This window comes from Sparus aurata, chromosome 13 (genome assembly GCF_900880675.1).
Source record: "Sparus aurata chromosome 13, fSpaAur1.1, whole genome shotgun sequence".
In the NCBI taxonomy this organism is placed as follows: Eukaryota; Metazoa; Chordata; class Actinopteri; order Spariformes; family Sparidae; genus Sparus; species Sparus aurata.
This window is the reverse complement of record NC_044199.1, coordinates 34,973,169-34,995,178: the sequence shown is the minus strand read 5'-3', so window position 1 is coordinate 34,995,178 and position 22,010 is coordinate 34,973,169. Positions and strand designations below refer to the sequence as shown.

The following is a 22,010-nucleotide window of genomic DNA, read 5'->3' as shown; positions in this document are numbered from 1 at the left end:
TGGTCTGGTACTGGTCTGGACCTGGTCTGGACTGGTCTGGACTGGTCTGGTCTGGTCTGGTACTGGTCTGGACTGGTCTGGTACTGGTCTGGACTGGTCTGGTCCAGGTCTGGACCCCTGCGGTGTGCGGTGGACGGACAGCAGCTGGAGGTCATGCAGTAGCTGCTGTGCTTCAGGTAAGCGAGTTAACTCCGCAGCAGCAGACGTTGAGGCGGCACACTCACTTACTCATTCAGTTAAAGGCAGAGAGAAACCCGGTGAGACAGTCGGCGCTCTCCGTCTCTGTCAAGGAGTTTCACAACTGTGAGCTCAGGTCAGAGAAAGTTTACCTTCCTCAGTCTGTACCTGAAAATAAGGTTGATATTTTTTCTCCCCCAGAAGAATATTGTCTGTTCTTATTAGAGTCTCTGATACAAACGAACACGCTGAAGCTTCAGTGCACACGGCTGCCCGCCCGATTACACTTTCCTTCTTCTTTTAGAGCATGTTACTGGATAATGCAGCCAGTGAGCAATTCTGCTGCACTGTAGCAGCGACCCAGTGCAGCCCGAGACCTCGCTGTGCATGGAGGGCACTGTGTGTCACGTTGCACAAGAGAAGGAAGAGAGGACGGAGAGAGAGAGAGAGAGAGGGAGAGAGGATGGAGGGAGAGAGAGAGAGAGAGAGAGGATGGAGGGGGAGAGAGAGAGAGAGAGAGGAACAGAGGACGGAGGGAGAGAGAGAGAGAGAGAGAAAGATCTGAGAGACAAAGCAAGGAGGGCTTTCTATGCAATTAGAAGAAATATCAAACTGGACATTCCAATTAAAATCTGGCTTAAAATTTTCCAATTTGTATTAGAACCAATAATTCTCTATGGCAGTGAAATTTGGGGACCAAAACTAAACCATGAATTTGACAAATGGGACAAAACAATAATAGAATCTTTCCACACAGAGTTCTGTAAGAACATCATGCACGTCCAGAGAAAAACACCAAACAACGCATGTAGAGCAGAACTCGGCCAATTCCCCCTCATATTGAAAATACAAAAAAGAGCAATTAAATTTTACAATCACCTAAAATCTAGTGACCCCCACACATACCACCACAAAGCCTTAACCTGCCAAGAGCTGAAGCCAGAGAAGAGTCCCCTCAGCCAGCTGGTCCTGAGGTTCTGTCCAGACAACCCAACACGGCCCGGACAGCCTCGGGACCACAACACCAAGCCAATCAGACCAAACCAAATTATCAACCAACAAAAAGAAATCTACATCGCATACTGGAAGGAAACAACTAAAAGACAGAGTAAATTAAAATGTTATCTGACCCTAAAAAGAAACTTTGCGTTAGCAAATTATCTGAGCACAGTAACAGATCCTAAATTAAGAAAAGCCTTGACTATGTACAGACTCAGTGAACACAGCCTGGCTGTAGAGAAGGGTCGGCACAGACAGAGCTGCTGCCAGAGGAGGAGAGACTCTGCTCCCACTGTGACCGACAACAGGTCCAGTCAGAACTGCACTTCCTCACCTCGTGCCCCAAATACCAGGCTCTGAGAAATCAACACTTTCCCAAAATAATACAAATACACCCTGAATTTGAACACACAACAAACATGGAGAAACTCCCATATTTACTTGGGGAAATACCCAAATGTGAGAACATTGCAGCCAAATTCATCATCTCATGTCACGACCTGAGGACAGCCAGTGGAACCTGAGAAACTACTCAGAATTTACTTCTTTGTATTTGTTTTTAATTGTTTCACTCTTACTTATTCATTTATTTATTTACTTATTTTATGTATTTACTTATTTTTCGTATCAACATAAATGCACACACACGCACACACACACACACACACACACTTACACTCACCAACACACACACACACACACACACACACACGAACACCACCACACACGCACACGCACACACACACACACACACACACACACACACACACTTACACTCACCCACACACACACTTACACTCACCCACACACACACACACGCACACACAGACACACACACAGACTTCCACAGTCTTTGTGCCTGCCATAGACTGAGAGACAGGAAGTGACAATCATTTATTTTATTTTATTTTATTTTTTTTTGTTTATTTGCTTGTTTGTTTGTTGTTTTCTTATTTTTGTTATTACAGTCCTGATGTGACTATGACTGAGTCAAATCATAAGTTATACATATTATACATACAGTATAACTCATTTATTGTAAATATTGTTCTCCTTTATTGTTATTATTATTTTGAATTCTAAATGCTTGCTTTGGCAATATGTACGGTGTTACCTCATGCCAATAAAGCTCTTTGAATTGAATTGAATTGAGAGAGAGAGGATGGAGGGAGAGAGAGAGAGAGGAACAGAGGGAGCGTTGGAGGTTGAGTAAAGGAGAGCGACTTCATGAAAAGACAATCACTCAAATAAACAAAGCAGCTTCAGCAGCATCAGATAATCAGCGTGATTTGGTGTCTGAGACGACTAATGACCTGCTCTACATCGTATCAGAGCGCTTCTTCTTCTGTGGTGTTACGTAAAACGCCTCGAAAACATCGTGTCATTCGTTATCAGCTCTTTATAACGACTGTGAACAAACAGGAGTAAGGTGGAGCCGGAGAGGAGCTGTCAGTCCTCAGAGTCCTCAGAGTCCACAGGAAGGCGTGTCCATCCGTCCGCTCTCGTACTGTCCGACCTGCCCGTCCTGTCCGCAGGTTGTTGGCTCTCGTCTCGTTGTGTTGATGGCTCTCGTCCAGGTTGTTTTTTTGCAAATCACAAATCTCCAGTGTAGACACTCAGCAAACAAACACCTTTCCCCCAGGACGGTGAGTCATGGCATCACAGTGAGTCATGGCATCACAGTGAGTCATGACATCACAGTGAGTCGTGACATCACAGTGAGTCGTGACATCACAGTGAGTTGTGACATCACAGTGAGTCGTGACATCACAGTGAGTCGTGACATCACAGTGACGGCGCAGCACATCTACTCTTCATCTCAGAAGCGCAGGACGATGACTACACTGCTGTATCTGACACGCTGGGAGTGAGATCGGGCTGGAAATGAATGTTTTCTTGTGTGAAATGTTAATTTTTGGGTATTTTAGCCTTCTTCGTTTAAATCAGAGGCAGTAGAGAGCTGACAGGAAGTGGGGGTTGGGTGACACTGAGGACTCTGACCTGGACTGGCCATCCTTCCTGATAGTTCTGGGTTTCCTCCTGGTTTCACATCGATCCTGTATTTTGATTTGTGACAAATGTTCTGCTGTGATGTTGCTCCTCATCGTCCTGGAAGTAATTGTTCTTGTTTCTAATGAGAGTTTGATATGAATGTTGTAAAGTGTGTCATCGACGTCAATCAGCAGGGAGAAGCTGACAACAGAGTGCTGGCTCAGCCTCTCTGAGGGAGACGGTCACACAATGAATAAATGAAGAGAAACTGATGAATATTAATTTATGCCACAGATTCACACCAGAGGGGAGAATTATTCTCAACTCTGTCCTGAGAATCAGAAATCAAATTGGAGGTATTCAACATAAAAATGCTGTTGTCCTGTCCTCACTGTTTCCTTCTGTATCCAACCAGCAGACTTCAGGACTCGGCTCACCAGAGACCCACTCTATGAAAACCCGTCCTTCTGTTCAGGTCTCCAACCAGGAGGTTCTGATCGCAGCTCAGCGTCTTAAACTGTTTTCTGTCGACGACCCTGATTTTAGATTTTTATTTTTGGTGTGAAATATCCAAGAATCACATGAGATGTAACAAGTCCACGCCTTCATTTCCATGGCAACTGTGCACATGACCCGTCTGATGCCGTCCAGAGCTGCAGAACCGGCTGGTAAATGGACCTTGATTGAATTTGTGTTGTGAGCATACAAACTGATGTCATCACGTCTTGTTTCTTACATCTAATGTGTGAAATATGTGTTTACCACAGCAGCCTCCATGTGACGGTGTTACATGTGATGGATGTGTTTTTGGTGACGGCTTTATTACTTTTCAGACTCTGTGATTCACGAGAGTCTCGACATCGACAGCGAGCGCAATTACCCTGAAATAAGACGATGGCTGTTTTCAATACAGAACAAACGAATCGATCAATCAGGAGGAGCAGACGTCAGCGGGAGGCCGCTGCTGCTACATGCTACATGAGTCTGAATGTTAAGATACAGAACAGGCGCTGTGGTTCTGCTGCAGCACAGGAACAAAAAGAGCAATATCCATACATCACAGGACGCGTCCAGCAGCAGGATTATGACTGCAAACAAAGACTCCTGTGGGAAGAAGCGTCTCATCAGGATGTGAATGTAGCACCATCCAGAATGATAGCAGCCCTCTTTGTCTGAACTACAGGGAGAAGAAAATTACATACACTCAGTAAATCCAAATGACAGCACGCAAGAAAGCAATGCTTCAGCTGCAGTGGAATGAATTCCTCCGGCCCGGCGGTGTGGCAATCATCGAGCACTAAAATAGCTCACGAGGGGTCTTTGATGGCTGTTTTCATGGAGGCACAGCGAAGTCAGATGCAAACAAAATGGGCTGGAAGAATTGTGGAGACACACAGAAACTTTCAAACTGCACCGATTTGTTTGAGAAAAACAGTCCAACCAACACAACACAACACAACACAACAACATGTGAACGTCTCACATAAAGCACACAGTGTATATTTCCTCAGCTGCAGGTTCTGCTCTAACTGGCTCAGATAATAAATGAACATAAGAGGTTCGTGCTCATTATCACATCACACAATCCTCGTCAGCGAACACAGACCTGCTCGGCTCTCAGCGCCGCCAGCAGAACTAACCCGGATGTCTTTGTAGCCAGTTTGTTGAGACACAGCTGAATATTTTAATGAGACGTGAGTATTTCTGCAGCTGTTCACGTGGTGACAACATCTGGACATTTCTGAAAGGACGTTGCCAGCCGTGTTTGTGGAGATAAAATCAGGTTTGTTGAGCTGAAACACGTTTTCTGAACACTAACCAGCTGGTTTCTGTTTATAAAACTTAGCAGACCATAAAACTGAAAACTGAACATAAATACATTTAAAGTTTGATTCACTGATTGCAGAAACGTACAGCATTCCTCCTGCTGTTTGATACTGAGGGAGTGTAGGAACATAAAGGTAATGTTGTTATAGAGAGTTGAACCGTGTGATCGACCCGATCAACAGTGTGACAAACACAACCCGTCTGATCGTCTGAAGCTCCTACAACCACTGAGTAAAACGAATGAATGGTGCTAAAATGAGGATTTAAGACACATTTTACATGTCAGAATAATATGCATCTCCAGCCCATTATAGCCCGTTGGGGATCTCTGAGAGATGAGGCGATGCAAGATGTTTTCCAAGCACTCTAGGTCATTGGAAATACCTTAATTCTTCAAACAGCTCCTTAAACATGCCATCTGTATTCAGGTCTGGTAGAAATGGATCCGGTCGCCGGTGATGTACTCCAGCAGCAGCGACAGCAGCCGCCCGCGTCAGTCTTAATGCTGCCATTAAACATTTCCTAAATGAAGGGTTGTGGGCCTGTTTGTTGCCGCTCCATGCATGACATGAATACACAGATATTTTAATGAGCTCAGGTTCTTTAACCTGAGAGCGTGTTTCTCATCAGGTCCTGACTCCAGCAGCCAGAACCTCCCACACAGACGTCTTCTACACACTTTATTATTTTAATGTTCGGAGGAAAAAGCTTGTCGGTCTTTTTATTGCTGCTGGATTCCTTCTATTGACGAGAGCGTCTGTAACGTGAGCAGCCCGGTGATCAGCCCGATCCTCCACAGTGTGCAGGGACCAAACCTGATGTTTGAAGGTGTTGGAGCAACGAGACATTTAGAGAAAAACTCCTCAGTGCTACTGATCATGAAATATATCTGAAGATTGATCTGCTCTGATAAATAACCATCCTCATGTCTGATCAGTCAAACGTCAACGTATCAATAGTTCATAAACTCATCTGCAGTAAAGAATCAGTGTTTTATTAAACTGTGTAGAGAACATGAGCGAGCTGTGACACGACATGTAAAGACATTATGTGCTTTTTCAGTGCAGTGAGTGACGGACGTCTCTGATTGATTGATTGTTTTTACATATTTGATTAAAGATATTTGTGTTAACTTTGCAGCTGACCCTTAAATATTGTGCAGAATGTGACATCATAAACATTAATATCATCGTTGATTGTATATTTATTATCTTTGTGGATAAAGTCACTTGTATTTTCTAGACATACACATGTTTTGTAGTTTGTTTTGTTGAATTTTAACAAAAACTGCTGTCATTTAGGCTGATCATTAAAATAAAAACTACAATCAACTCAATCAAGAAAACTAAGAAATGAAGCATCATGTGAGTCTGATCATTAAAAATGTGACAGTGTATAATAATCATTCAGCTAGTTTACATATCAAACCGCCTGTTTTCAACCTGTAGTAGTTATTGTAGATATACGGAGGTTTATAGTAGTCAGTTATTGTGGATGTACGGAGGTTTATAGTAGTCAGTTATTGTAGATATACGGAGGTTTATAGTAGTCAGTTATCACGGATATACGGAGGTTTATAGTAGTCAGTTATTGTGGATGTACGGAGGTTTTTAGTAGTCAGTTATTGTGGATATACGGAGGTTTATAGTAGTTAATTATTGTGTACATACGGAGGTTTATATAAGTCAGTTACTATGGATATACGGAGGTTTATAGTAGTCAGTTATTATGGATATACGGGGGTTTATAGTAGTAAGTTATTATGGATATACGGAGGTTTATAGTAGTCAGTTATTACGGATATACGGAGGTTTATAGTAGTCAGTTATTATGGATATACGGAGGTTTATAGTAGTTAATTATTGTGGACATACGGAGGTTTATAAAAGTCAGTTACTGTAGATATACAGAGGTTTATAGTAGTCAGTTATTGTAGATATACAGAGGTTTATAGTAGTCAGTTATTGTGGATATACTGAGGTTTATAGTAGTCAGTTATTGTGGATATACGGAGGTTTATAGTAGTCAGTTATTATGGATATACGGGGGTTTATAGTAGTAAGTTATTATGGATATACGGAGGTTTATAGTAGTCAGTTATTACGGATATACGGAGGTTTATAGTAGTCAGTTATTATGGATATACGGAGGTTTATAGTAGTTAATTATTGTGGACATACGGAGGTTTATAAAAGTCAGTTACTGTAGATATACAGAGGTTTATAGTAGTCAGTTATTGTAGATATACAGAGGTTTATAGTAGTCAGTTATTGTGGATATACTGAGGTTTATAGTAGTCAGTTATTGTGGATATACGGAGGTTTATAGTAGTCAGTTATTGTGGATATACGGAGGTTTATAGTAGTCAGTTATTGTGGATATACGGAGGTTTATAGTAGTCAGTTATTATGGATATACGGAGGTTTATAGTAGTCAGTTATTATGGATATACGGAGGTTTATAGTAGTCAGTTATTATGGATATACAGAGGTTTATAGTAGTCAGTTATTGTGGACATACAGAGGTTTATAGTAGTCAGTTATTGTGGACGTACGGAGGTTTATAGTAGTCAGTTATTGTGGGACGTACGGAGGTTTATAGTAGTCAGTTATTGTGGACGTACGGAGGTTTATAGTAGTCAGTTATTGTGGATGTACGGAGGTTTATAGTAGTCAGTTATTGTGGATGTACGGAGGTTTATAGTAGTCCGTTATTGTGGATATACGGAGGTTTATAGTAGTCCGTTATTGTGGACGTACGGAGGTTTATAGTAGTCAGTTATTGTGGACGTACGGAGGTTTATAGTAGTCAGTTATTGTGGATGTACGGAGGTTTATAGTAGTCAGTTATTGTGGATGTACGGAGGTTTATAGTAGTCAGTTATTGTGGATGTACGGAGGTTTATAGTAGTCCGTTATTGTGGATATACGGAGGTTTATAGTAGTCCGTTATTGTGGACGTACGGAGGTTTATAGTAGTCAGTTATTGTGGACGTACGGAGGTTTATAGTAGTCAGTTATTGTGGACGTACGGAGGTTTATAGTAGTCAGTTATTGTGGATGTACGGAGGTTTATAGTAGTCCGTTATTGTGGATATACGGAGGTTTATAGTAGTCCGTTATTGTGGATATACGGAGGTTTATAGTAGTCAGTTATTATGGATATACGGAGGTTTATAGTAGTCAGTTATTATGGATATACGGAGGTTTATAGTAGTCAGTTATTGTGGATATACGGAGGTTTATAGTAGTCAGTTATTATGGATATACAGAGGTTTATAGTAGTTAATTATTGTGGACATACGGAGGTTTATAGTAGTCAGTTATTGTGGATATACGGAGGTTTATAGTAGTCAGTTATTGTGGATGTACGGAGGTTTATAGTAGTCAGTTATTGTGGATATACGGAGGTTTATAGTAGTCAGTTATTGTGGATATACGGAGGTTTATAGTAGTCCGTTATTGTGGATATACGGAGGTTTATAGTAGTCAGTTATTGTGGATATATGGACGTTTATAGTGGTCAGTTATTGTGGATATATGGAGGTTTATAGTAGTCAGTTATTGTGGATATACGGAGGTTTATAGTGGTCAGTTATTGTGGATATATGGTTATTGTGGATATATGGAGGTTTATAGTGGTCAGTTATTGTGGATATATGGAGGTTTATAGTAGTCAGTTATTGTAGATATACGGAGGTTTATAGCAGTCAGTTATTGTGGATATACGGAGGTTTATAGTAGTCAGTTATTATGGATATACGGAGGTTTATAGTAGTTAATTATTGTGGACATACGGAGGTTTATAGCAGTCAGTTACTGCAGATATACAGAGGTTTATAGTAGTCAGTTATTGTGGATGTACGGAGGTTTATAGTAGTCAGTTATTGTGGATATATGGAGGTTTATAGTAGTCAGTTATTGTGGATATATGGTTATTGTGGATATATGGAGGTTTATAGTGGTCAGTTATTGTGGATATATGGAGGTTTATAGTAGTCAGTTATTGTAGATATATGGAGGTTTATAGTAGTCAGTTATTGTGGATGTACGGAGGTTTATAGTAGTCAGTTATTGTGGATATATGGAGGTTTATAGTAGTCAGTTATTGTGGATATATGGTTATTGTGGATATATGGAGGTTTATAGTGGTCAGTTATTGTGGATATATGGAGGTTTATAGTAGTCAGTTATTGTAGATATACGGAGGTTTATAGTAGTCAGTTATTACGGATATACGGAGGTTTATATTAGTCAGTTATTACGGATATATGGAGGTTTATAGTAGTCAGTTATTGTGGATATACAGAGGTTTATAGTAGTCAGTTATTACGGATATACGGAGGTTTATAGTAGTCAGTTATTACGGATATATGGAGGTTTATAGTAGTCAGTTATTGTGGATATACAGAGGTTTATAGTAGTCAGTTATTACGGATATACGGAGGTTTATAGTAGTCAGTTATTGTAGATATACGGAGGTTTATAGTAGTCAGTTATTACGGATATACGGAGGTTTATAGTAGTCAGTTATTACGGATATACGGAGGTTTATAGTAGTCAGTTATTGTAGATATACAGAGGTTCATAGTAGTCAGTTATTGTGGATGTACGGAGGTTTATAGTAGTCAGTTATTGTGGATGTACGGAGGTTTATTGTAGTCAGTTATTGTGGATATACGGAGGTTCATAGTAGTCAGTTATTGTGGATATACGGAGGTTCATAGTAGTCAGTTATTGTGGATATACGGAGGTTTATAGTAGTCAGTTATTGTGGATATACGGAGGTTTATAGTAGTCAGTTATTGTGGATATACGGAGGTTTATAGTAGTCAGTTATTGTGGATGTACGGAGGTTTATAGTAGTCAGTTATTGTGGATGTACGGAGGTTTATAGTAGTCAGTTATTGTGGATGTACGGAGGTTTATAGTAGTCAGTTATTGTGGATGTACGGAGGTTTATAGTAGTCAGTTATTGTGGATGTACGGAGGTTTATAGTAGTCAGTTATTGTGGATGTACGGAGGTTTATAGTAGTCAGTTATTGTGGATGTACGGAGGTTTATAGTAGTCAGTTATTGTGGATGTACGGAGGTTTATAGTAGTCAGTTATTGTAGATATACGGAGGTTTATAGTAGTCAGTTATTGTAGATATACGGAGGTTTATAGTAGTCAGTTATTGTAGATATACGGAGGTTTATAGTAGTCAGTTATTGTAGATATACGGAGGTTCATAGTAGTCAGTTATTGTGGAAATACGGAGGTTCAGAGTAGTCAGTTATTGTAGATATACGGAGGTTTATAGTAGTCAGTTATTGTAGATATACGGAGGTTTATTGTAGTCAGTTATTGTAGATATACGGAGGTTTATAGTAGTCAGTTATTGTGGATATACGGAGATTCATAGTAGTCAGTTATTGTGGATGTACGGAGGTTTATAGTAGTCAGTTATTGTGGATGTACGGAGGTTTATAGTAGTCAGTTATTGTGGATGTACGGAGGTTTATAGTAGTCAGTTATTGTAGACATACGGAGGTTTATAGTAGTCAGTTATTGTAGATATACGGAGGTTTATAGTAGTCATTTATTATGGATATACGTAAGTAGACGTGGAGAGTGAGAATCATCTCCTCCAGCCTCTGAGGAGCAGCAGGGATAGCTCGCTTGCACAGATTCAGTCCCGCTGTGAATTCAACCTCTATATGGTCACCTTGACACCGGGTAGGCGAATGTGTTAATTGTTGTAATTTTGATTTCTAATTTTGCCCGCTGTGGTAAATCAAATCAGAATTGTGGTGGTGTGTGTAGTCTCTGTTAAATGACTGTGTTTTTCTTCTTGCGTCTCTGGTGGTGACGTTACATCTGTGACAAGTCGACACAAACACAAACAACAATGTAGGGAGGAGAGAGATGCACGTTTTCTAGCTGTAAATAGCAGCACTGTCTGCGGGGCTGAGCCCCGGATGTTTTCCACTCCTAGCGACGCCCCTGATCTGGATCTTTAAGTGTTTCCTGTCAGAGCCGCGGGGGAATTCTTGTTGAAGTTTGTGGTTAAACAGACTTTAATCTTCCTGAAAGACTCCGTCTTTAAACGCTGTGTTCAGAGGACACGCAGTCTGTAAGTGTGTCGCTGCCGACTGACTGATAAAGAGGAGCTGTAACTTCTAAAGACTGTGTTTGACAGTGTGCTGGTCTTTTTCTCAATAAAACTGTTGTTTAAAGAATGTTTAGATTCACTCAGATTCATTCACTGTATTTGTCAAAGATACGGACGATGTGAAAAAGCTTCACACCGGATCTTTGACGGATCATTAACAGAGATATCTCTGCAAACTCATATGTTAAATATAAAATAATATCCTGACAGTGAATCCACTAAAGATGATTTTGTTGGAGCTCTCTATCTGTTACGTTCATCTGGACAGAGACACATGGAGACACAGAGGCTGACTTTAGAGTTATGATGTTATGAGGTTGTTTTCAATTTCAAATTTCACGTGTAAAATCTGAATTGTGCTGAAGCTAACCAGTTGTTATCGTAGTAGTCGTGATGCAGTTCACAAAGAAAGAGTCAGCTGTGGTTCTACATCGACAGCTGAGCATCACTCTGAGTCCTCATCACTCCTCAGACGACCTTCTTGTTGGTCCAAAAGCTTCATTATCTCCCTCACAGAACGACAGATATTCCTGTGTTGGTGCTCAGAGTCTAAGTGTGGGAGGGTTCGGATGGGAACGACACAAACATGATAACAACCTCATAGAACATTTGCACTTGAGAGCCTGGATGTGTGAGAACAGTTCTGCTGTGTACCTGAGACAGAACGTCTAAGTGGAGCAAAACAAGCAACTGCACATCAAATCCTGGATAACAGAGAGGAGGCTGGAGCCATGTGTACTACTGCAGGAACCTCTTCAGATCATGAGTCCTCTGCTGTTTATGGATAAATACAGTACATCCAAAACCTCCATTACACCTAATGCCTCCTCTGTTGCTCTAACCCCTCGAGTACAGACGAGGGGAGGACAGACAGCACAGAGGAGTGAGACATAACCACGAGTTGTGACGGTGCCTCACCTCCGGTCGGGCAGGATGGGGACCCTCCAGCCTTTAATGAAGCTCAGGTTGGTGTCAGAAAGTTCCACCTGCAGAGGAAGTTTGGGCACCCAGACGGTGAGCTCCAGCGGCGCGCTCAGGTGCTCGTAGCTGAAGACGACCCTCGCGTTCATGGACCCCCGCGTCTCCTTCCCGTTGACGAACACGTAGTCACAATTCATGGACACCTAGGACAGATCAGGGTCAGAAGTCAGACCATCTATATGGTAATGGTCACGATGGTGGCGGAGGATCTCAGTGATGTGTGATGATATACGACACAGTATGGACGCGGCTGTCGGCGCCACAATTCATCACAGAGATTCTCAAGGTTGATACTTTGTGCAGAGCAAATACACAGCAGAGATATGAGGTGTGAAAGTTCACGGCACATAAAACACTTGATTCTGTCTGACACAATCAGTTAGCCAACAATTAAACATTGAACACGGATCAACTTTATGTTTCTATGTGTTTCTCTGTGCTCATGGTCCGCTTCGGTTCAGGGGAAGAACACATGGTTAGGGTTATAAAAAGGTTCTGCCAACACAGACTCCTCAAACTCTATCATACCTCAGAGATCATTTATACATGCAGGCAGAACAGACAGACAGCAACGACCACATCTTCACTGGAGCTGCTAAGCTAACGGTGTTAGCGACCTGTGATCACCTGCAGCAGGTGATTGTTCGTCTACATTGTTGTTTTTTATGAATCCAGAAGTTAACGAGCAACTTTATCTTTCATTTGAAATCATGTTTCTGAGTCCAGTATTCTCTCGTTTAGTGAACGTTAGGAGAGTTTAAAATAAGTCTGTAAGTCATGATTCACTATTTCATTAATAATCCACTAATCTGAATCAAATCTACAGTGAAACCAGAACGATCTCCAGTCCTGATGGATGTGGTGCAGGATGAGCCGAGCTGTGTGGATCCATCTGATGTCTGCAGACACTTCAGCTGTTTAGCAGAACTGTTCTGTGGACTTCGACACTTCACCGACTTTATATCATCAGGAGGAGGATGACTAGGTTTCTGTGTGAACGGTTCTGAAGAGTCACCATTAAAACAGTGATATAATCAGGTAACATGATACATCTCAACACCTACACGCTCAGACTGTCCTTGACTTGATATCAGGAGGAGCCTGTTTGACTCTTAAGATGATGTGAATGTGAATATGCATCACGGTGTTTCCACTGAGGCCGTGCAGTCAGCAGGTTTCTCTGCGGCCTTGACGGCTCGGTGCTGATCCGCAGCTGTAAACAAAGCTGCTGGCTGAGTTCTGCTCGGATCTCATTTGCATCTTTTATGCAGTCAAATGATGTCTTGGTAGTAACTCAGTGTTTGTTGAGCGTGTTCAGTGTGAATTAGTGATGCAGGCCACGTCTCTGGCCCTGCACCTCCGCCGCCCGCTCGCTGCATCATGATCTATGAACAATTAGACACATGATCTGCCAACACAAGCTTTTAGGCAAACACATAATTCATATCACATGAAGGCTGACAGCAGCGCCACATTTCACATGAACTTCAGCTCATCACACCTACACGCCACATTAACAAACATATTCACGTGTCTCATGAGGCGGCTCTGTAGCGTGGGCTCATCTGCGACAGAGTGTGGACTCAATATATGGACGGTTCTAAATTTAACGCTCAGCAAATGCCATTTTTAACTTAAAGCCATTCTTTAGCTTCCCCATCTCGTCAGAAAGCTCCGGCTCTATTTGAATTATCATAAATACTTGTCCCCCTCTAACACTAAATTATTAACTGCGATGGATCTGGAGGGCTTTGCTTTTGGGCTCCCGTCGAAGATTTATCTAGTGGTGGGAGGTAGCTGGCATTGTAATCAGAGGATCTAATCTCCTGCAAATGGAGGTCGGGCTGGCCAGTCTTCTCAGGGCTGGGGATTCATCATAACTGGGAGGAGGTCCGGGTAATATAATTCCCCCTCCATGCAGACTGGCGGGGGGGTGGAGGGTGGAGGGACTTCTTAAGATGACAGTCTTTCCCTCTGCTTCAGTTAATGCAGTTGTGCAGGGTCTGACCTCCGGCTCCTGCAGTATCAGCTCCTCTGTGTTATTGTTCTGTCTGCTCGGTCTGAGCTGCAGAAGAAGAAGAAGTAACTCACCACAGTGACCCCGGCCACCTTGATTAATCACAGCGTGGCCTGCTGCACGAGAGTGAGTCGAGAACATCTGCCTGACATGTACTCCCTCCGCCTGCAGCCACACACACACGTGCACGCACGCACACACTGACGGAGCGCCGCCGCTGCAGCGCCGCTTCAGCTCCTGCGGCTACTGCTGCTGATAAACTTGGCCGGCTAATTGCGAGTCAAAAGCTGTTAGCAACTGCGGGTATCAGTGGCCCTGTGGGGGCTCGCTGAGGAGGGCTTTCACACACTGAGCCGCCACACGCCGTCACACTGCTGCTAATGCGCTGTGGCATCCTCCGTGGTGCCAGCAGATTGCCTGGGTGGAGACGGATCGTCAGGACAAGTGAGGGCGCTGCCTGCTGTTGGTGCTGCAGCGGTCACGTGACGCTCAGGGAACGACCGGCGAGGTTAATAAAGGTGAGGACACCTCAGGACCTCTCACACATTTATTCCATAACATTAACTGAATTAATTTCCCAAACGGTTCCAGTGGAGGCAGCAGCTTCTGTCCTTCAAGCTAGCAGCGCTTTAATAGCATCCGGACGTGATCATTCATGAACACAGAGCAGCTGATTCTCTGCTCAGCCACATTCTGCACCAACAACACATTCATCACCACAACATGTTATCCACCCTGACCAGCACACTGTTAACACTGGCTCATCATTTACACCCCAAGAGATACTTCAGACATTTAGTCCTGAACCTCCACAGAGGCAGGAGAGGTACCAGAGACCAGTTCACCTCCACCAGGTGAAGGCTCGTAGTCCACTGAACATTTCTGGAGCTTCTCAGTAAAACCGCGTTCACAGTTCCCGCTTTAAACCGATGCAGCAGAGACTTCTTGACTGTTGGTCCTCAGTATGCATCATGATCCAAAGACTTGGGCTCCTACACTTCCCATGATGCAACTCCCCTCCTCCCTAATAATAATGATGGTTTTGGCCTGTTGGGGGCGACAGAAACAAGTAGAGAACAGAAACGTGATGAACCTTTATCTACTCGTTAGTTATAGATGTACGATAAGTTCCCTCTTTAGTTTTCTTTTAGAGACGTGTTAACTTATTATGAGGGTGTAAATTAGGCTGTAACTCGTAATTCACTATTTGATGAATAAACCAGTAAACTGAGTCACTGCAGCGAAACAAGAACATTGGAGTCCTGTGTGGATGTTGTCTCTGAATGTGGTGGAGGAGGATGTTCTGTGGACAGGACAGTATACAGATTTTAATTTATAGAGCATGTTGAACATTAATGTGACAGCAGGAAAGGTGACGGGAGAAAGAATACGACACGCAACATCCTGGACTCGAGTTACCACGGTTACACATGCAGATGTATGTGCCAGCTGGTCGACGCCACAGATCAATGTAGAAATAAACAAAAGCCTGAACATGTTGGAGCTGTTATCATCCCAGAGGTGGTCAGAACCAACACTCAGCTGGCTGCTGCTGTTCCCGCTCTCAAACACTCGACAGGACGTCAAGTGATTTCTCTCCCACGTCTCAAAGTCAAAGAATAACAAAGAATAGATGAGCGCGGGAGAAAAATGGAGGCATGTTGATGACGTCCCCTGGCACGAGTCTCCAACAGAAACCGCAATTATCCCGGTTCTGAAATTTGAATATTCGCTGAATTAATCGCCCCAGCATTCTGCCAAATGGAGTTTCCAGTTAGCGATAACATATGTATTAAATGAACGCTGAATGAGAGCTGACATATGGCTAGCATTACTGGGATTGTGTCTTGGAGCTGCTGTAAAGCTTTTCTTCATGTGATGGATGTGAGCTGGCTTCAAGAGCAGCGCGACCAACGAGTTCATTTAGCTCTGTTAGCTAAATGAGCCAGCCCCCATTAGCCTGTTGTTGGGAGGATTAATGATGGTGAGTGTGAGAATGATGTGTTGTTCTGGAAAGCTCCCACTTTTGGAAATGTTTGGATGTAATTTAAAAAATCCTCATATTTTTATTGATTTCATAATAAAAGAAGTGAGCTGTAGCCTGACGACAATTTAGTTTCCATTCATCTCAGCTGTCAGATGGAGGCAGAACTCTGAAGCAAGACCGCAGCAGACAAAACCAAAATGATGCCATGACTCTGTTTATATAAGATACTATATCTGTCCTCAGGGACCAACATGCACAAGGTTATTCACACAAAGACAGAAAGAAGTTCATGTAGAACATTTGCTGAATGAACAAGAAGGTCCAAATAATGCAGAATAAGTCAGAGACAGAGTTTCACAGAGTTTATAAAGTGTCTCCAACTCAACAACTCACTAAACTGACACATTTGTTAAGGGAGTCTGGGGACTTTCTCCACGGGGACAAAGAAGTAGCCTTTATTGTTACTGTTTAGTGTCTTTGTAACATGTGACATGTTTAGATCAATAACATGTTTCTTCTTTCATAAATGGAGTGTAAATGGTGAAATCAGTGTAAACAGTGTGTTCAAACAGCTGATCAATGTTGGCAGGTAAGACTTTAGCACTTTAGACACAGAAGCAGACAGGCTGGTATGAGTTACAATCTGTCAGAGATGCAGTTTCATAATGTTTATAAAGTTTTAGGCTACTCAACAACTCCTAAAATTAGCTGATTTGTTAAGGGAGTCTGGTGGGATTGTGTTAGTTTGCTTTATGTATTACATTTAATGCAGAATTTACAAGCAGGACATGATGAGTTAGAATCTGTCAGAGACAGAATTTCATAATGTTTATAAAGTTTGTTTTAACTCAACAACTCCTAAAATCACTACATTTTTTAAGGGAGTTTGGTGATGTTGCAACTAGTTTCATAATCTGCTAAAAGCCTCATGCGGGAAAACTTTCCAGAAGATTTCTGAGCCTTGCTGCAGGGATTTGCTCCCATTCGGCCACAATAGGATTCATGAGGTCCAACACTGAGGTCTGGTGATAACGTCTGGCTCACATTCAGCGTTCAAACAAAAAGCTTTGTGAACAATGTGAAGGAAGGAGAAGATCTGTGCAGGCCAGTCGAGTTCTACAGTTCAGTCAGCTGTCAGAAACATCACAGCGTGTTAATGTGAACTGAACTCAGGTCAGTGAGGTGATGAGAGACACTACAGGTAAACCTCCACAGTTCATCACAATGTGTGTTTTTTTCACAGTGAGCTACAGTTAATTATGTTTTGTTTTTGATATCTGTGTGAAGTGAATTATTAAGATTACAGTCCTGAATGTTTACTATATAATGTTTACTATAAGAAGTAATCACATTCCTCATGTCGTCACGTGACGTCTGTCTTCCACCTCCTGCACAGTTCAGTCCGAGCTGCAGCCGGACCCGGTCTGTCCCGGTGTCAGCAGCTCATTTCTCATCTTTAGATGCTAAATCTGGATTTGTGTTAATGTAAATGCGTCACACTGATATGCATGTGTTGCAGTGACGAGGAGCCCTGGGTCTGATACAGTATGTGTGCAGGATGGCTGCAGGCATGAGATGTGATGTGCAGACACAAGGCCTTATCTCTGTGTTCACATGGGCTCTGTGAGTCACTGTGCCAGGGAGAGGATGATGGCCGGCGAGTCGCTCCAGCCCCCCGACGCTCTCCCACCGCCTCCTTCCTCTGTCCTCGTACAGCGAGGGAGCCTTAATGATTCCTCCTGCACATGCACACACACGCAGATACGACTGTGCACACACAGGCCTGGTTTATCTGCTTCAGGCTCTTGATGCACACGGCGGCTTAGTTATTTCAGCATAAGAAAGAACTGAAGAAATAAATAAAAGTTCCAGTGGAGAAGTGACAGCCTCTCACCTATTTTTACTCTCAGAGGTGGAGGAAAAACACACCCGCCTGTGGGCTGGCAAACATTTAGATAAGAAGAATGCTGGCTGAGAACAAAGCTTCATCAGGGGAAGTCTATTTTAATCCGAACCATGATCACCCTCTAACCCAGCACCTTGCTGCGCTGCACATACCAGGTGCTGGTGGACGCTCGCTGGAAACACCGAGTGAGTTAATCACACATTGTTTCTCCAGACGTGTTTGTGGAGACAGAGGCAGATGTTTGAAGCCAAAGCGTGATGTTTCCTGAATGTTAACAACTAAGCAGAGCTGTAAAGTTGGAAGAAAACAAAATAAAAGCGGGCCGATCCGGTGAGTCATTGGTGTTGTTCTGGTGCAGCAGTGACGTGTGCGGTCCACAAACAGTCTGCAGTAATGTTTGGCCTGTTGGAGCTTTGTTGGGTGAATCTTTTATTTCTGTATTCTGGCTGATGTTTTATTGAACTGTCATGACTCTTGTATTTCCTTCGCCTGAAGGGCTCATTTTAAATTAGCCTCGAATGTTCAATGGCAGGAGCACTGAAGCAGGCCCACTCAATATCACATGGACCAGCACCGCGTCTGTAATGGATAATGAAACATGATGAACGACGAGCTGATGGCCAGTCGTCCCGACGCAACACCTGTTCTCTTCTACTGACGGCGTACAGGAAACACTGATCTGAGCTCTGCTGCGAGACACACTTTCATTCATCGTCCAGTAAATCACAGTGGAAATATATTGGGCAGATACTGGTCTTTAATAAGAAGTGATACGATGTGACTGGAGTCAGGATCTGATGGGGTTTATGGTTTCCTGCCTCAGTGTGTAAAACGTACAATCAAACCGGCCTCAGCCGACCTTGAGCCGCTGCTGAAGCACCGCGAGGATTTCATTAGTCTGAATACAGTAAGTCGTTTTTATTATTGAGTGAACAAAGAGATTCTGCACACAGACCAGAGTTCAAATATAAGAAACCAGCGCGGTCCAATTTAAACATTATTATGAGCATTATTAGTATTATACTGTATTTATACACCTGCACAGGTTCATACTGCAGGTATGTCTCCTCTTCATATCCACCCATCCATAATAATTATAATATTGTACCTGTGTGCACATTCTACACATCTTTGCACTTCTAGTTAGATGATAAACTACATTTCCTGGTCCAGAGGAGGGAAGTAAAGTACAAATACTTAGTTACTCTCCTTCAGTACATGTTTGCTGTCTGTGTACTCTGAGTATCTGTGTGACTTCTCCTCTCTACATCTGAACTTTCTCCTCCTCACAGCTTCAGAACAGGGAGACTGGAATGTGGAGAAAAGGCGTGTTAGTGTCTCGTATCTGCAGAGAGTTTCTGATTTTCTCTCTTTGTTGCTGCTCGGGACGCTTTACCAACCCAACATGTGTCTATTTGACGTCCTGGGAATGACACTCAACAATCAACTGTCTTTGTGGTGCGTTCAGGAACAGCTGGGACAAATCCTACTGATTCTACCTTTAACTTTAAAAGTCTTTGAATTCTATTAATATGACGTGAGCTTCAGTTAGCTTTGACCACAAATGTCCTTCAGAGGGAGACTTTTTACTCTGATACTCTGAGTACATGTCAGAGTAATCTATTACTTTACTGGAGTACACAAGCTGAATCAGTACTTCTACTTTTGTTTTTACACAAAGTACCTGAACTTTACTGGAGGAAACAATGTGCATAAAGACAACAAAGTTGATCTAATGTAGTTTTTGTTTGATAAGATTCAGTTGGAGAAAAAGAATACAGAATAAACCGGTTTAGTACAAATGTGGCAGCTTCCCTGCAGAACGGTAACAGCAGCCTGTGGGTGTTCAGAGACGACCCTCACTGGAGACAGATTAATGTGTTAGTGAGCTCTGTTGATCTTTCAGCGACACAGGCGGTGGGCCTTCTTTAACCTGGCTCCGTCACCATGGTAACGACTGCTGCACACCTGACCCGGTCTGGAGGAGGTTTCTGCTCACAGTCTCAGATTTAAAGCAGCGTGTAAAAAGCATCTCCTTCATCTGGGTTTGAAGTTTGTGTGGAGCGAGCTGACACAGGCAGCCTGGGTGTGTCCGACCTGCAGGAGTGTAACCGTCTCTTTGTCCATTAAACACATGTGAGACGGTGATCATTAGAGAGAGAGGGCGGGAGCTGCAGACACAATATACAATCACATCCTCCTTCATCAAGCTTCACCTCTGTGCAACTAACAGTGACGGAAGAAGAAAGACACGTGTTGAGAAATAATATGTAGTTTCTTCATCTAACAAAGCAAACGCAGCACAGCAGGAAACAACTAAATCCTTCATGTCTTAGTTTATTTATTAAAACTATGAAACACATTTTCAGTTTGTGTTTAATTCTTCATCAGATCACAAAGACCACGATGGAGCTCTGCTCATCAGCAGCGTTTGTACGATGCACCAGCCTAAAAACAGGTTTCACCTGAGGTGTGGCCTCATCACGGAGCTTTGTGTGGGCTCCTCGTTCAGCGTGCCGCACTTATAAGTCTTTAAAAGACACAATCTGTACACACATGACAGTGGACATGAGATCTGAAGTGTTCATAAACAAGGTTCTTATGAATCCACCAATAAAGTGTTGATCATGATACTATGATGTTATCAATGTTAACCATCTTATAAGGACCGATACGGGTTCTATTATTTATGAACTCATGCTTCTTATAATATAAAATGTCAGCTGATGTGGTGATATAAGGAGTCATTATTATATTAGTATTATGATAATTAGCATGAGAGAGAGCTGGGAGGAGGAACGAGGCGCTCCGCTTTATATTTGAATATAATATCATACAGGAGACTGTTTACTTCATCTGAGGTCACATCTCCCTCGTGCACCATCACTTTTAATAAGATCAGCAGTGCAAAACAGCTCTGCACACCTCAGCGTGCTGCCTATACAATTATGCAATCTGCCTATAGTGGAATCTATTATGATTGTAATCGACTGGAGAAAATAATAAGGGCGTAATCACGGCCTGTAATGTGCTCTGCAAGTTGTTGTGATCCCACTTTAATTTATTTAATCAACAAACGAGACGATACGTCTGCGTCTGCGAGCGCTGATTGTTCCGGCGTCCTCTGACACCGCTCTGATGTGAACAACAGGAGATGGAGTCTGCAGGCGGGGAGCTTCAGAAAGCATCCGCTGGAGCTGCTCTCGCTTTATCTGTAGAGTTCTACGAACATGCAGTGATTTTCTGAAGCATAGAGCAAGAATCAGATGATGAGTGCATATGGAGGAGGCCAGGATGAAGCGGTGATGCTCTCCTCATGTTGTGATGTGATGTCGGGCCACTCCTCAGGATCATGGAGGAGTAAAGAGATTATATTTTGTAAACTGACATCAGATGTTGAGGAAACGAGGTTTACCGTACCTTAACGATGTCTTCGTTGGAGGACTTGCACTGCACAAAGGCTGAGACGTCAGTGACGGCTCCGTTCATCTCTATGGAGACCATTTTGACGGGAATGGCCACGGTGCGTCCGGTCAGAATGGCCGTGTTGATAATCTCAGTGTCCTACGGAGAGAAGATATTCATGAAGCGGCGGAGGCAGACGGAGATGTTCTCTGATATTTCATCAGCATTACTGATGTCCACATTTAAAACCATTAGCACCGGGGCTCCCGCTCTCTCAGGTGCTGCTCTCAGTGGCAGACCAGAACTCATTTCACTGAGACGACTTTCATTGGATTTCATCAACTGACATTTTCATTTCAAGTACTCTGTTCATTTGGTGAGCAACTGGAAGTCGCTGAAATGGGGATGAAAAAAACGAATGGAAGGAAAGGTAATAATCTTCACCTTAACCATTCGAGGAAACACATGTGGTGTAATGGGTCCTGCAGGTAAATCACAGCATCCTGCTTCAAATTTCAGGCTGCATAAAACACATGACATTTACTGTAGCAGCATCTGAGCAG

The 22,010-nt window shown here is 42.8% G+C and overlaps 1 protein-coding gene across 1 annotated transcript in view; it reads right to left on the bottom strand.

The window, feature by feature from the left end:
* Positions 1–22,010, bottom strand: part of LOC115593875 (transmembrane protein 132E-like) — a 53,579-nt gene that overhangs the window by 29,539 nt on the left and 2,030 nt on the right. Inside the window, exons 3-4 of the mRNA XM_030437547.1 lie at positions 21,463–21,606; positions 12,070–12,275 (exon numbers count right to left, since the gene is read on the bottom strand). Coding sequence (XP_030293407.1) covers positions 12,070–12,275; positions 21,463–21,606 — 350 coding nt within the window. The remainder of the gene's footprint in view (positions 1–12,069; positions 12,276–21,462; positions 21,607–22,010) is intronic.